General features: G+C 37.8%; 1 protein-coding gene across 3 annotated transcripts; it reads right to left on the reverse strand.

Moving 5' to 3' along the window:
* Positions 1-3,620: 3,620 nt before the first annotated feature.
* On the reverse strand, positions 3,621-14,170 carry LOC122833255 (galaxin-like). Of its 3 annotated transcripts, XM_044120698.1 has the most exons (10): positions 13,498-14,170; positions 13,370-13,402; positions 12,451-12,481; positions 9,648-9,736; positions 8,676-8,810; positions 8,029-8,196; positions 7,186-7,231; positions 6,672-6,723; positions 5,777-5,927; positions 3,621-5,672 (listed from the first exon to the last, which is right to left on the reverse strand). In XM_044120698.1, exons 1-10 carry the CDS (start codon positions 13,523-13,525, stop codon positions 5,668-5,670), a joined length of 738 nt encoding a protein of 245 aa, XP_043976633.1. In that variant the 5' UTR covers positions 13,526-14,170; the 3' UTR covers positions 3,621-5,667. The 3 variants fall into 3 exon arrangements, with proteins under 3 accessions (XP_043976633.1, XP_043976635.1, XP_043976634.1); XM_044120700.1 differs by lacking the exons at positions 13,370-13,402; positions 13,498-14,170 and adding an exon at positions 12,748-13,093; XM_044120699.1 differs by lacking the exons at positions 13,370-13,402; positions 13,498-14,170 and adding an exon at positions 12,565-13,093.
* Positions 14,171-15,188: the final 1,018 nt, after the last annotated feature.

Genomic DNA, 15,188 nt, shown 5'->3' on the forward strand with positions numbered 1-15,188 from the left:
TACAGTCCATGAGTGTTTTACAGTCCATGAGTGTATTACAGTCCATGAGTGTTTTACAGTCCGTTTTACGTGCCTCAATGACCTCACTGGCACTTAGTTTATTTTTTGATCCTCTTTGGATCAAAATAAACAGCAGTGAGCAGTGAGTGCAGCTGGGCAACCAAACCCTAAATGTTATCGGTCAGTTTACATTTGTTTATTTGGTGGCTTGGCACTTTTTCTGTAAGCTAAAAATAAATGAGCGTAGTTGTAACCCTCCCATAGATCTAAGACTGGTGGATTGAACCCCGCCTGAGCTTTTTACCATATCTGCGGTTCTGGCAGGGTTGCACATTACGTGTGTATGGCCTGTATTTACGTAGTTTAGGTTTGTGCAGGTTGGGTTGGAGATGTGGCTGTACTCTTGGCATCAGGTACAGTGGTAATTTTGTGCATACCCTCTGATAATGTCTTGCAGGCGGTCCTGTGACTACCTGACCTCTGGCTTTGCAATGTCTTATTTCCTTTTTTTTTAATGGCTTCTTCTTGCCATTCAGATTTTACCTCATGGCTGCTCCTCTGCTCAACAGCCTCCCGTTGATGGGTGACTGATCTTGTCTTGGTATGTTTGCAGTTGTGCCACACATTTCTTGGATCTCATTAACTTCTTGTCTTGATTTAGTTTCACTTCATAATTATATGACACCATTCTGGTAAAGTCAGGTCAAAATGATTTCTAATCCTCAGAAAAACCTAAATTAACAGTTATGTGTTAGTCTGGCATCGTTTGTTGAACTTTTACTTACTCTCACATAACTATAAATCACTGAAGCATTTCTTCAACATCCTTTCCTCATTTGAACTTAGATGTCATCACTTGCATGCCACATGACTCCAAACCAACAATAAAGAGCTTGCTATTTTCAAATAAAAGAAAAAAAAAATTTCAAGCTTGGGGAATTACCAAATGGAAATATGGGGAATGCCGGCGTGTTTTATGCAGGCAAGGTCATTGACAATTCTACATCAGGAAATGCCTTAGATTATTCAAAACAAATGACTTCAGTTTGGTGTTAATGTTTAATTCTGGCTGCGTGCTTAGTGCCATTTTATCAATCTAAACTACTTGGTTGATTAAACTTTCATATATATTGTTTCTTTTCACAACATCCTCCTTTGGAACGTTGCCAGATCTTCTCAGTGCAAGAATAAATATGATGCGTGGTTTTTAAATTGTTAGCTGATGCTGTAGTTTTCTTCACAAATTTGATGTGGAGACGCATGCTGTGTAAATCCAAGCTAAGAACGGTTGTAAATGGCATAATGGAGTAGCATTGTAATGATGGCATGCCGTCACGCTCCGACTCTTTAAGAATTTCAAGGCAAGAAATTGCGAAGTCAAATTTATGTATTTTTGTTTTAGTCAACAACATTTGTATAACCGAAGCAGAGGTCGCGCTAGACTGTTTTGCTTGCTGTCATTTTGACCGACAGCATTAAAAATAAATCGGTCGTGTACTATTTTTACCCGTCAAATTACAATCATATTAACATCGGCTATTTATCGGTTTAGTTTATATTCACCTGGTTGAACCGTGAATCCAGATCCCATCACACATAAAGCAGATGAACGCAACTAACTTTTTCTCCGTGACAAAAACCACAATAACACATTTTCTAATCACCCTTTGTCCCTAATGGGGTTGGGAGGGTTGCTGGTGTCTATCCCCAGCTAACGTTCTGGGCGAGAGGCGGGTTCACCGTGGACAGGTCGCCAGTCTGTTGCAGGGCAACACAGAGACATACAGGACAAACAACCATTCACACACACACTCACACCTAGGGAGAATTTAGAGACCAATTAACCTGAAAGTCATGTTTTTGGACTGTGGGAGGAAGCCGGAGAACCCGGAGAGAACCCACCATGCACAGGGAGAACATGCAAACTCCATGCAGAAAGACCCCGGGCCGGGAATCGAACCCAGGACCTTCTTGCTGCAAGGCAACAGCTCTACCAACAGCGCCACTGTGCAGCCCCACAATAACTTATAATAAATTAAATTTAATTAAATGACTCCACTTAAATTACCAGCACTTCACCTGCTGGGGTCTGAACATACAGCCTCACAAATTCCTCCTGGTTGCACCTGCAGAGAAACCTGCGCTAGTTCATCGGTCAGTTGGATCCGTCTGATCCAAGCCGATCAATTGAACTTTTTACCCAGTGAGGGATCCGGGCGTTGCACTTTTATGAGGAATTTTTTTGCATGGTTTCGCCTCCCCGAAACCGACGGATGTTGTTCTCCTTCTGGGAGCGTGTGCACTTTTACACTTAACAAGAGACTTAAAGAAGTAAACACAGCTGTATGAGTCAACCTTTCCTATGTTGTTTTCTTTAGATTTAAAGGATTAGGTTGAAAAACATGATGACAGCTGTTTGAAAAACACAGAAACACTTGTGTCAGCCAGTTTCTCTAAAAACCACAAACTCTGCAACTCTGCAGAAAATGAGAGGCTTATTATCAGTCAGTCGTTTCCGTTTTCAGGCCCTCTTAAACATGTCACTTACACTTTAGTGTATGCTGTAATCTTGGGGGCTGGAGAAAATCAAATCTTGATTAGCTTTTGTCAACATTACCTTGCAATGAGGCCTTTTTAAAAAAAAAAAAAAAAAAAAAAAAAAAGTTAATAACAAAAGGTAGATTAAATTGGCACACATAGCATCCAGTGGCCGGAAAAAGTCCACACAACCCCTTTTGCAATGGCAGAAGTCTGTGATGTAAATAAATGAGGTTCCAAAAGAATCTATGGCGTCAACCGCTCAGCTTTAAATGAAATAATCCATCTAGTTTGTTAATTGTTGTCTTTCTCTTTATCAAAGTTTCAGCGTTGTGGTGCAGGAAGCGCCACTTCTTCCGCTTCTGGGTCTGACAAAGATGTACGGTTGTACAGCTGTGCGCTGCACACACTTCTTTAAACTACACTGAGGATCAAGGGGTGCGTAATATTTTGCAAGAACTGTAGAACTGATAGAAGCCGTTCCATCAATACAATAAATATGTTAGGCTGTCAAGTTACACAAAACTTCGACTTCATCATAAATCATTATATTAAGAACCAACTCAGTCAACTGTGAATGTTCGAAATCTTTATTTGAAAGATACACAGTATATCGATAAAAATATTGTGAATAAACTCTGAGTACATTTTTTATTAAAAAAAAAATATACTCATTCAAATACATGCAGTAGTAAGGAAAGGTTCAGAGTCACCATGTTTTCCATAACTACAGTATGTGTTACAGTACAGAATTCACATTTATATGAACTGCTCAAAGGTCAAATTAATTGTCACAAAGAAACAAGTCACAAAAAGCTGGAGTTTTGTCCTTGCTGTTTTTGACAACTGACGCATTAACAATATAGGATTAAAATGTTTACATTCATGTCCCTGAAACTGTTAGATGTTCAATTTTACCTCAATGATCAAGTCAAGATTAATCAAAACCATTTGTATACAAAATATTTTGTTTGGAGCAAGAAAAGCCTGCAAACATAAAAATAATAAAAGTAGCATATAAATATATATATATATATATATATATATATATATATATATATATAATATTATTAAAAGCCACATTATATGACATCTATTAAGCTTATAAATAAACAGTGTAGCTGTTATAAACATAAACAATAGTTTCCCTGGGCAAAAATCTGCAGGAAATAAACTCCAGCAGCCTTTATAGATACTGCTTGGACAATGGATCTCCCCCCAAGACGAGCAGAAAACATATGGTGGAATGATGGGATAGCTTTTTTTCACTGATTGAGCTTCACTTTTACCACTGTAGACAGTAACATTGTAACAATATGTTATGATTTCAAAATGCAATGTGCCTAAGAACTCTTGCTCTTTCTGACACTCTCGCCTTTTGGGAGAATCAAATGCAGAGTTTCACTAGTAATTACTTCTGGCTAGTCTGAAGGAGCTCAAACGAGCTTCTGCAGGGGGGGGTGTGATGCTCTGTAGAGCGGATGCTCAGACGCCTAAAGACTGAGCTTTGTTGTCGAGGACGGCACGCGGTTCATGACGTAAAGCTCAAAGAAGTCTATTTTATATAATACTTTCCCCCCCCTTTAAGATAAACATGGCATGCAGATGAGATAACATTTCTACATATTTAGTGGCAGTAATTTCAGCTTAAGAAAAACTGCATCAGAATTTTGATGTAGGAAAGATAGAGAAACTTTCTAGCTTACATGGAATAATGTGTATAGTAATTAGGTAGTTGTATGTATAGCATAAATGCAGCAACAAATGTTATTACTGGAGTGAAAAGCTATTTAAATCCTAAAGATTGTAAGTATAGACTGTATTTGCACACAGGTTGTTTTTTTAACCCATGAATAAATTTCTTGTGCTAATGCTTGCTTATGACCAGGTCTGTTTACACTCCTCAAAGAGTCGACTCTTTGTGGCACCAATTCACAGCTGACATAGAGGAAAGAAAGAAATATGTCACTGCCTTTCAAAAGGTAGTGACGTTATAGGCAGAAAATGTTGCTTTTGAGCTATTTTACATTTTAAAGTGCCTCAAATTGGACAAAAACTCATTAAATATTGACAAGTCAGGTCAAAAATCAAATAATTTAAGTTGTTCAAAGGGATTCATTTGTACAACTGAGCTCAAATATTCTCTTTAAAAGATGAATCTATTTAACATTGATGATTTAATTCCCAACAAATGTCAGAGTCCCGAGTCCCAGCCCAAAAAAGCAACAAAAACACCCCTGAAGTTGCTAATGCGACTGGGAAAGCCAGAGCTTATCGCAGAGGCGTTTCGGTTTTCCATGAGCACTTCTAACATTCTGTGTGCCTCTTCAACAAGAGCACCAATAGTGCTATAAATAGTTATTTGTAAACATATTCTTGTCTTTGAATATAGTTATGTGGTTGTATTCCAGATAGCAGTTAGCACCAAAACCCATAACAAATCCCGCTGTATTCTGACTTGCAAAAACAGCACCATCAACCCACTCCCGGTTCACAACGAGACAAATCAAAGACGAGCGTAAAGATCCAGCTGGCATTGTGAATAAAGTGTGTTCCAAACCACTGACTGTTAGAACTGCCATCATAATTGAGCCGTTGACATGGATCGGAGACAAAAACAGTCATTTGGGTACATAAGCTACCGACAAAAATGTAGAGTATAGTTTACAGCCGTGATGCAGAGCTGGTTCTTTAAACATGGAAAGACAGACTGGTTCTTAGCTAAATTGATCACGCTGATTTAGCACTGCAAAAATTAGATGGAATACAGTAACAATAAGCATGTAGGACCAGCCACTGGCAACCTATTGAGAACACATGAACAAAGTGGAGTTGAGAACTGAAATTGCGGCTAGTCAGTCAAAACATGATTAAACAATTGCATATTTCACACAGCTTAGTTTCTGAAACATATGGAATAGGTGTTCTCATGATGATGGGATGTTGAAGTACGGCAGCAGCCGTCTGTCTCTTCACTCAATTTTAGGACACTGCTGTTCAGAGTCGTGACATCCAGAATAGCCGATTAAATTAAATAAAAGAGGAATATACACAAGACTCTGCTTTTACAAATGGTGATTAAAAGCAAAGATCTTGCTATTATTTGCTTGAATGTTCTCTCAGTGATGTTTAGACTGAAAACAAAAACAAAAAATAATTCATTACATAAATTTCACTATAAAAATGCAGAAACTAGTCAGGGGAAAACAACAAAGCATTTCAAAGCAAATTAAATTACCGTTAAATTTGGCATGCAGTTTATCTTTATCGCAATACCAGAGGGTGGTGTTGATATAGTGGTGACCACAGCATTGAAAACCTTCCTTCTTATGGTACCACTCCGTTTCATCCCCGGTGCCACAAACCTCCAGGGTAGACGAAGCATTTGTCTGAAAGAAAAAACAAAAACAGAAATATAAAGTTAAACTGATTACTGCAACAGTGCCTACAAAGATCTCCATAGGAAGTCAGACAGCTGCAGCTGATCCAAAACGCTGCTGCTAGCGTTCTCACTAAAACCAGGAAGATGGAGGACACCACCAGCTCCACGTGTGCCATAGGACAGACTTCAAAATAGTGTTGCCATTTTTAATAATGGCATTTGATGGAACGTAATATGTATTGGCTGTTGTGTTATGTTTTTTTTTTTTCTGTAAAGCACTTTGAAATGACTTATTGTTGAAATGTGTTATAAAAATATACTTAACTTATAATATAATACAATTAAAAAAAACTGGATTGAATCAGGTGCTGCACTTCGGTGTAGTTATTAGCATTTGCTTTTTTTACAACTACCTCACTGATACAGGTCTGGTCCTGTCTGCTTGGACTATGCCACCTGCATGTCTGGCTTTTCTGCAGACATTTTGATTTGCCTTGGCAGTCAAACAGCACACTTATTGAGCTGAGTTGAGACTCCTATGTTTGCTCAGATTCAGTATATTTCTCGTGCATCTTAGAAAAGTTGACAAATGTTGATAAAGTCACCTAGAGGACATTATAAATGAATAGCAGTCAGCCAGGAAATGGGAATGTGGATTGAAAAAGCTTCATCTCTACTTTGGCCTGTACTGGATCTACAAACACAAAGGGCAGGGAAATTTCAATGACAGAATAATCATTTTAAACTTTACCTTGTCTGATTTGTTGATCTCATTGATTTGGTTGTCAGCACCCAAGTACTCACTGGAGGTGGGGGGGAAAAAAATCAATTAGTATCAAATGGAGAAAAATTAAGAATACTACAAAACCAAATAGCAAAATATAACTTTTTTTTTTTTTTATTGTTTATATGAAACACCTTTACGTTTTATCTTACAGAAGCAGTTAGAACTGTGTGGCATTCTATGAGGAAAGTAGATAAATAACTTAATTTGCTGACAAATATATCTGAAATAATGCATTGTGGAATAGTTATTGAGTTGATGCATATTAACAATTGATCAAAACTGTTTTGGTGAATTTGTATAAAAACTGTCCTTATTTTTAAAAATAAAAAGAGCAGAGTGAATAAGAATGCATGTAGGATGGACAAAAGAGAAATGTAAAAAAATAAACGCAAAATATGAACACAAACAAATGTGAATCTCATGCATTAGCATTTGGTACATTTACTACACAATCTGACAAAATGTAGTGATTACATACCTCGTATTATTTCCAAACATTGTGGGATCAGATGGTAAGTTCTTCTCTGTAAAAGTAACCATAAGTAAATATGCAAATATTTAATGCAAAATACATATCATTTCACTTTGTGCTTTAATGACATTCAGCCAAAATGTACGTTTTCAGTGTTGGCCTATTAAAAATGATTCCAACATAAACAGTCCTGCACCGCACTAATTGCCTGCCGTTGTGGAGCAATTTTTATTTATTTATTTTTTTTTATTGTTGCATCTCTTGCAGCTTTTTGTATGGAATTAAATTCAACTAAATAGATTAAAACTAATTCCAAATCATTTTCATAATTTTCACTTAGAGGTCTGAGTGCATTTGTCGTCTATTTTAATGGAGCCAAAGCAGCTTAACTTTTAGGAATGGGGGACAAAAAATAGGAAAAACAATAAAGGAGATAGATACTCTCAATTTCAAAAAATTATGATTTTGACTTACAGTAGTCAATTTTAAAAATGCTATTTTTTTAACTGCAACATATCATGCCTGTGTTTAATGTGTTATTTGTGTTAATTAATTTACGTGAATTGTGTTGTGTTCTTATGTCGATACTAAATGGGAACTGAAAGGTTTCATGTCTTGTTCCTCTGGGACACAGTTTGCAGTTGCATGCTACTCTGCAAGTGCTATTCCTGTCTATGTGCAAGTGGCCACATGAGGAGCTAGTTAGCACTCCAGCAGGTACAAGATGAGAAGTTGCAAACTGGAAACGCATACCTAAGGTTTCTTGCCTACCATCAATGAAGCAAAATCAAGAATAATCTTTTTTGCAAATTTGTACAAAGAAAATGGAAATAGGGCCAAGTCACTTACCACAGCCTAAGGAACGATTGATTTTCATCTGTATCCGAGGAAACTTATTCTGGCAGCAATTCTCAATAGTAGAGTCAAACAGTTTCCCGTAGCAACACTGATGCTTAGGACTACGCTTCTTCAGCAATTTGTTACTGCAGCACACGTTATTCCTTTCATCATAAGGCACTGTTGAAAAGATCAATCTGTGAAACACTTACATGGTAAATGACCTGTATCTGTACAGACCAGAGGGCTACAAAACACTTCACACTACATTCAGTCATTCACCCAATTCACACACACACACACTGATGATGGCAAGCTACTGGATGGTAGCCACAGCTGCCCACTGACAAAGGCCATGTACCTCTGACCACCACCAGCAGGCAAGGTGGGTGAAGTGTTAAGACACTTCAAGGACAAGGACACAAGGAGACAGGGTTCAAACTGGCAACCCACCAATACCACCGTCGCCCCACAAATTTTACCTGAGCTTTAACCCAGTCAAACTACAAAATCTCTATGTAGATTTTGTACATAGAGATTTTGTACAAAATCTCTATGTACAAAGAGATTTTGTACATAGAGCCAAGTGGAATATATGGCCAAGTGGAATGTTTTCCGAGTGTGAAAAACTTTACAATATCTCTAACTTTACTGCGTACCTGTGCCACAGCATTTGGGATTATGTGAAGGTTTGGGTTTCACAGTTTGGTTACAGCATATTTCATTAAGTGGGTTGTATGCCTTCTCTCCACAGCATTGAGACATCCTTTCACTCAGTCCTTCAGTCAGGATACCTGAAACACCAAAGGTTCAATGAACATGTAGTCACATAATGATAAAGGTCTGTTTGTTTTGGAGAGAACTAAACTGTCCTAAAGAATCCTCCTGGGAAACCTTTGTTAGTATTTAGTCTGGCTATGTTGACTTTACAATTTCTCCTTTTGAAAGTGTATAACTTGTCTTTATGATTGGATTAAAGTGCTTATATTGATATATTGTAACATTATTTTTAGCACAGAAAGGAAACATTACATTATAAAACCTCACATTCCTATCCCAAAGTTTTCCAGAAGCACTTCCCGATGCATTCAGACAATATCAACAAACTGAACTGGTTAGGCTGAAATTTATGCTAAAATTTTTTTAATAGAAAATGAAAACGGTCTTAAAAACAAGCCTTTTTATATTATTTGTACCCCTTGAACCTTCCCTCTGTCTGTCACATTACAACCACAAACTTCTGTACATTTTATTCAAACTTCATGTGATTGACCAACACAAAGCAATGCATAGTTACAAAGAGGTGGGGGAAAAAAAGGAATGGTTTTCATAATCTATCAAAAATGGGGACATGAGGGCAAGGAAAAGAAGCTGGCCCCCATTTTATCTGAAGCTAAAACTTAATTTTTGAGGAAACCATGTGAAATATCTGCACCGGGTCATTGTCATTATGCTGCAGACTCTTGTTTCCTCTTCATATTTTTGGAGCAAATTAGGAAAACTAAAGCTGTGTCAGCGCTAATTGAGCTTATATCAAGAATTTTTGTAGTTTAGCATCATTGTCAATTGGAAAGATGTAATTGAAGAGCTCTCATGTTTCATACTTTTATGATCTTACATGAAGTCCTTACCTGCTTTGTTTCCATCATGTCCGCAGCAAGTGTCGTTTCGAGGGTCATAGGTTGTCCCTTCACAGCAGAAGGGAGTGGAGACTGTTGATCTGCAAAACATAAATAAGAGTAACAAATGTTACAACTGATTGCTTCATAGCCAGTGTTATGGACATTTCAATAAAAATTGTCAAGTTGGTGAAAAATGTGGGATTTCAGTCGGTGTTTTAAACAACAGGCTCTTTGATGGGCTTGAATAAAAACAGTTTGGCACAATTAGCATTGAAGGTTCCAATGAAAGGTCACTTCTAGTTCCAACACAAAGAGTCTTCCACAATGCAAGTCTTCTACTGAAGTAACATTTAGCATAGTGAGGCAGGCAGTGATACCAGAAGCTATATGTTATGATCTTAATGCCTGGTTCACAGGGCAAGATTTTTATACTGATTTTTGTTCTGATTTTCCCAATGATGTCCCAATTATAGAGATGGCTGTAAAACTAACCTTAAGATATAACTCTGCTGTGTTATAGCAGAGTTACAAAACGACAGTATGTATCTTCTACAATTTGTATTTATTTTTTCAGATATTTGTTAAATTATTACGGTATAGTACCAGACTGATAACTTGTGAAAAGATTCCAACTCCTCCCTGAGCTACTACTGCCGTCTGAAGAAAACAACCAGTCAGACCCAGCACTGTCAATCAACCTCGTGTATTCGCTTCTGAATGTGCTAACCGTGGAGAAGCAGCGTATCGTTCCCAGAAAACCATTTATCCGCCAGTTAACGGATAAACTGGCGGATATCATCAGTTTTTCTCAGATTATCTGTCTCATATCATACTATCACAATATATTGATAGCTTTATCAGCTATATATTTTATAAAAGTTACGCACTGCTGGTTTAAGAGGGATTTGGCCCACTTAGAATGATGTTGGAACCACTCAGACCTAAAATCAGGGATATTCCACATGTTGGATTGTGTTATGTTGCCCCAAGGATGAATGAATGTGCAGCTTGTTGAATGTGACATGTAGCCAATCAGAAAGCGTGGAGACAGAAATACGAAGAGGAATTCTAAAAAAAAAAAAAGATGATAAAACAGATGCCAAGACAGACCAGAAAGTCTGTTGGACGTCAGAAACGCTTTTTCTTATTTTTTTTTTCCCTGTTAGACATAGTCCACAAACTATCATCATTGTTCTCTCCCATGCTGCCATGTTGGCTGACTGAACTTCCTGTTTTGTACGGAGAGGTTTTGCATTCTCCCTCAGTCGTGCACTATTCCCTCCTGATTAGTCCCTCTGGGCTACATGGCTCTCTCCACTAATTTGTCAGTATATATATATAGTTTGCCTTCCTCATTGTTCTCCAGTGGCTCCTTCCGTTACATTTCATGGCTACTTAATTATTAATTCAGTTCTTCCTCATTGTTCTTCCCGATTAATGTTCTGTTATCTCGAGGGTCCTTGGAAGATTTCTTTGGTTTCAGTATATAAAACATTCTGAACTAAGTGGTACCAGTTGTACGTACAAAGGGTTCTACCAACTGTACCTATCCCTGTGCAAATGACAGCCTTTTGAAATGCAAATAATTAGACCATAATAAATTATTTGAACATGCAACAATCTATCAGCACGCCCAGTGTTGGAGGGCAGGAGCTCAAAAACTGCAGCTCCAAGGAGGAGTTTTATCCTCAAAGGTGGAGCTCAGTCCCCCGGCAGGCATTTTGCACAGCTGAACGGTTGCCCCCAGAGATTGGAGGATTCCTCAAACATGCATGAAAGAATCAAAGCAACACTCCAGGCATGTTTTTGATGAGGGAATAACAGTAGCTGTAGGAGCAGGTTATGAATTTCTGTTTTCCAAATGATTTGGGTCACATGATCTGTCAGCTGTCTATTTAGGTAGCAGCTGGTGTTGATGAAGGAAGGCGTGTTCCACCCGAAAGGGGGAAACAGTTTTGACTGCAATGCAATATTAACGTGATGCAATGCTACCGCTTTGGAACTAAATGCTGTGTGGATCGCTGAAAATATGTATGCGGTGTTATTGACAACAGTAGCTATTACATGATGTACAACTCAAAAACTCAGAATTTAATACTGCCCCTTTAAATCTGCTCAGAGGGGCACGGCTGGTAACATTACTATGTCAAAAACTAACAGTAATATTAGAGTTTATTTAACCTGTCATAGAAGGGAAAAAATTATGTTCTTTCACTTTCACCATGTTGTTCCTATATTTATAAAGGTCACCTTACTAAACCATGTTTTACAACCGGCTAAATACACCAAAATATTGCTGTTACTGTTTTACTGCACTCTTTCTCTCTCTCTCTCTCTCACACACACACACACGCCCACACACACACACGCCCACACACACACACACACACACACACACACGCCTACATTAGCATTCCCAGGCATTTTTTTTTAACTGCGTCTCCTGCTTTTGGATGCCTGTTCAGTCTAACCGTTTTGGCAGCAGAAACAGCCTGACAGCTATAAACTGGACTCCCATCATTGCAGCTGAAGTTGGTTCTGCACTGATTCGGGAGGAACGCAGACAAAAGACACCCCACTGTCTAATTCAAAAAGAAGAAATCATCTCTCTTTTTTTTCGGAATTTTTTTTTTGTTTGTTTATGTTTTTGCTTTGTTTTTTACCGTGACATTTTTCTGTCAGTGTGTGTGTCTGTGTGTGCGTCACTGTGTGTGTTGAAAAATACTGAGTGTTAGAATGAAATGCTTTGTCTCGATGATGCAAATAAAAACTAAACAATTTTTTTTTTATAAATGATAAGATATAAACTCACCCATTCACACATTCGTCTGTTTTCACAGGATCTGCAAGAAGCAAATGATTCAGGTGAACTTATACCCCCCCTAAATGGGTTTCGAATTGAATATCTTCAAACAATACAATATACTGCATATGTGAAGTAGCGCACTTCTTCCATTTTTGGGAAATTGCCAAGAACGCATCAAGTCAAAAGATCGTCATTGTGCTGCAGCTTACTGATAACAGATAACATAAACCGTCCCTCGGCTCACATGCATCCACCTTTACGCGCCCGAAACAGATTGGAAAGCAATGCGGTTTCCAAACAAACCTCCGAAGTGAATCTCAGTTCTACTTTTTCTTTTCAGTTTCTGCATCCTGCATACGATTGTTAATTTTCTTGCAAATCAACTTCCATTTACGTCCCGATCGCTTCTCCATCACCCCTCTTCTCAAAGACTCAACTCTGCTCTCCTCAGGTGAGCGGCAGCTCCAACAGAACAAGTGCAGCGCAAAGCTCCTCCAACAGCACAGCAAAGAGTATTTTCATTAAATTATCATGGGCTGAAGCGCATGTTGTCCCTCCCGTTTTGCCTCTGACGCACCTAATAAGTAGCTTCTGCAGAAGCGCAAATTAGACTCGCGTTAGTCTACGAGACGCGCTGCTGCGCTCCTGCTGTGCGCGCCTCCCAAAGAACAAGCCTGCCAGGGGAGCAATTTACTCTATTTCATGTGATGGAAAGGAGGAGACCCCACCTCCCTCATTCACATGTTTCTAAAAAATATTTTTAAAAAATACAGTCAATTCTGCTTACATGCACAGACACCGTCAGATATTCAGTAAAAAAAAAAAATAATAATAATAATAATAATAATAATAATAAAAACATGAAAAGCTTTGGTCAGAAGTTTCTCATCTGTAGGATTTAAGCTCAATATAAATATATACTCACCCCCAAAAATGAAGAAACCACACAACAGGAATACTGGAGGGGGACAAAACAGTCATAATAATGTTACTCCACATTTTCTCACCTATTTCTTCAAAGTGAGCAGCAGAGGTAACCCAGCAAAGTCTTACCTAATCTGAGCTTGATCAGAGAAAGCATCTTTACCGCATCTGTCCTGATGATGTTGAGATCAGGATGTTATGGAGCCTTTAATAGGTTACCCTGAGAAGTCCCACCTCCTGTGAAATCCTCTAAAAATATGGCATTTATAAGCAAGCAGTGCCTGTTAATGCCATCAAACGAGGGAGCCTAAAAGGCATCGGTCCACCGGAAAGTCCCAAGGATTGTCATTTATTCTGGTTGCTAAGGTGTTGCATCACATAATTGACCATTAGAAAGGTGCTGGATCTGGGAGGTGGTTGTGGGGGATTCAGCTTTTGACATTAAGTGAGTTCATCTAGTGTTTCTCATTCATTTTTATTAATTAATTTGGTAGAGCTTTAAAATAATTTTTAAGGACAATCTTCACTTTTCACATTTCCGTCATATACGCTCTTTCTCATTACTTTTACATTTCATTTTGGATCTCTCAAGTTTGACAAACGTTCAGTGGACTGGTGTTGGGTGATATTTGTATTTTTCGTTTCTTTATCTTTCTCTATCTTAACCGAGGCATACTGTCACGATCATGAACTGAAATTATTTATTTATTTTTACTTACCAGTGTAGTTTTCAGAAATTAAGACGTAGTATTAAAATACATGCACATCTTTACCGCCAGATCCTTAGGTAGTGCTGATATCGCCGGTCTGCTCCTGCGTCCCGCATTTGTCCAATTAAAATCAGTTTCCTTCATTCCCCTCACGCTCTCGTATTTGCGTTTTGATCCCTACAACGCCGCTACATCTGAGTGAGACACTGAACATTTTATGTGAGTTATAAAAATCTCTCGAAAGATATTTAATGAGTCATCAGACAATTTCCCAAAGTGCGTTTTCCCATCGCTCCGCGTTGGCGCCTCTGGGTATTCATGTGTCTGCGTGTAAAAAAAATAAAACACAGGTCGGACGAAACACAGTTCGATTAATAAAGAACGTAAATCAACAGTTGGAGAAAACACCCTTCTTTATCATCGTTGCCTAATCAAATGTATGTCCTTGATATTGTTCCAAACCGCGGATCCTGGACAGTTTCCCTAGACAAGGCCCACAAACCAAGGTGTACAGTAAAATCTATTAATATTTAACAATTTTTGTATGAACAAAAAAAAAAAAAAAAAAAAAAAGCTTCATCCCATCGCCAATGTCTGTTGCGTTTTTAACAAGACAATAAGGGTTAACTTATCATGTTAGTTCATCGCAGAGCTCTATCCTGACACTTTCTTGCCCTCTCTCTGTAGTCTTTTGTGCTGCAACTATTATTATCAGAAATAAACGTGACAAGCAAAAAAGCCAGTTTCATCATCACTAAAAATAATATGTAGATATTATATTTTAGACACTTTGTATGGGGTTAAATTTGTTTCACTCCGACTCCCTGCGATCTCAGAACTTTTTGTCCCGAACTTTTTTTTTTATTTTTTTTATTGCATATAGCCTACAAGAATAACAATAACAATCTCAAACAACACGTCAATAGCAGACACTACAAAAAAAAAATTTAAAAATTAAAAAATAAAAAAAATATATATATGTATATATATATATATATATATATATATATATATATATATATATATATATATCACAACTCCTGTTGTTGACAAATCCAATTGGATACAAATGCTAAAACAAAGTACTAAAATAATGAGGAAAAAAAGATA

This window comes from Gambusia affinis, linkage group LG06, assembly GCF_019740435.1.
Source record: "Gambusia affinis linkage group LG06, SWU_Gaff_1.0, whole genome shotgun sequence".
Lineage (NCBI taxonomy): Eukaryota > Metazoa > Chordata > Actinopteri > Cyprinodontiformes > Poeciliidae > Gambusia > Gambusia affinis.

Excerpts from the sequence above, each read along its gene's own strand:
- LOC122833255 (XM_044120698.1), bottom strand. The coding sequence starts at position 13,525 with ATGCTTTCTCTGATCAAGCTCAGATTAG. Across the intron at positions 8,811-9,647 it reads ACATGATGGAAACAAAGCAG|GTATCCTGACTGAAGGACTG; the intron begins GTAAGGACTTCA and ends TTGGTGTTTCAG. Across the intron at positions 8,197-8,675 it reads TCCCAAATGCTGTGGCACAG|TGCCTTATGATGAAAGGAAT; the intron begins GTACGCAGTAAA and ends TCTTTTCAACAG.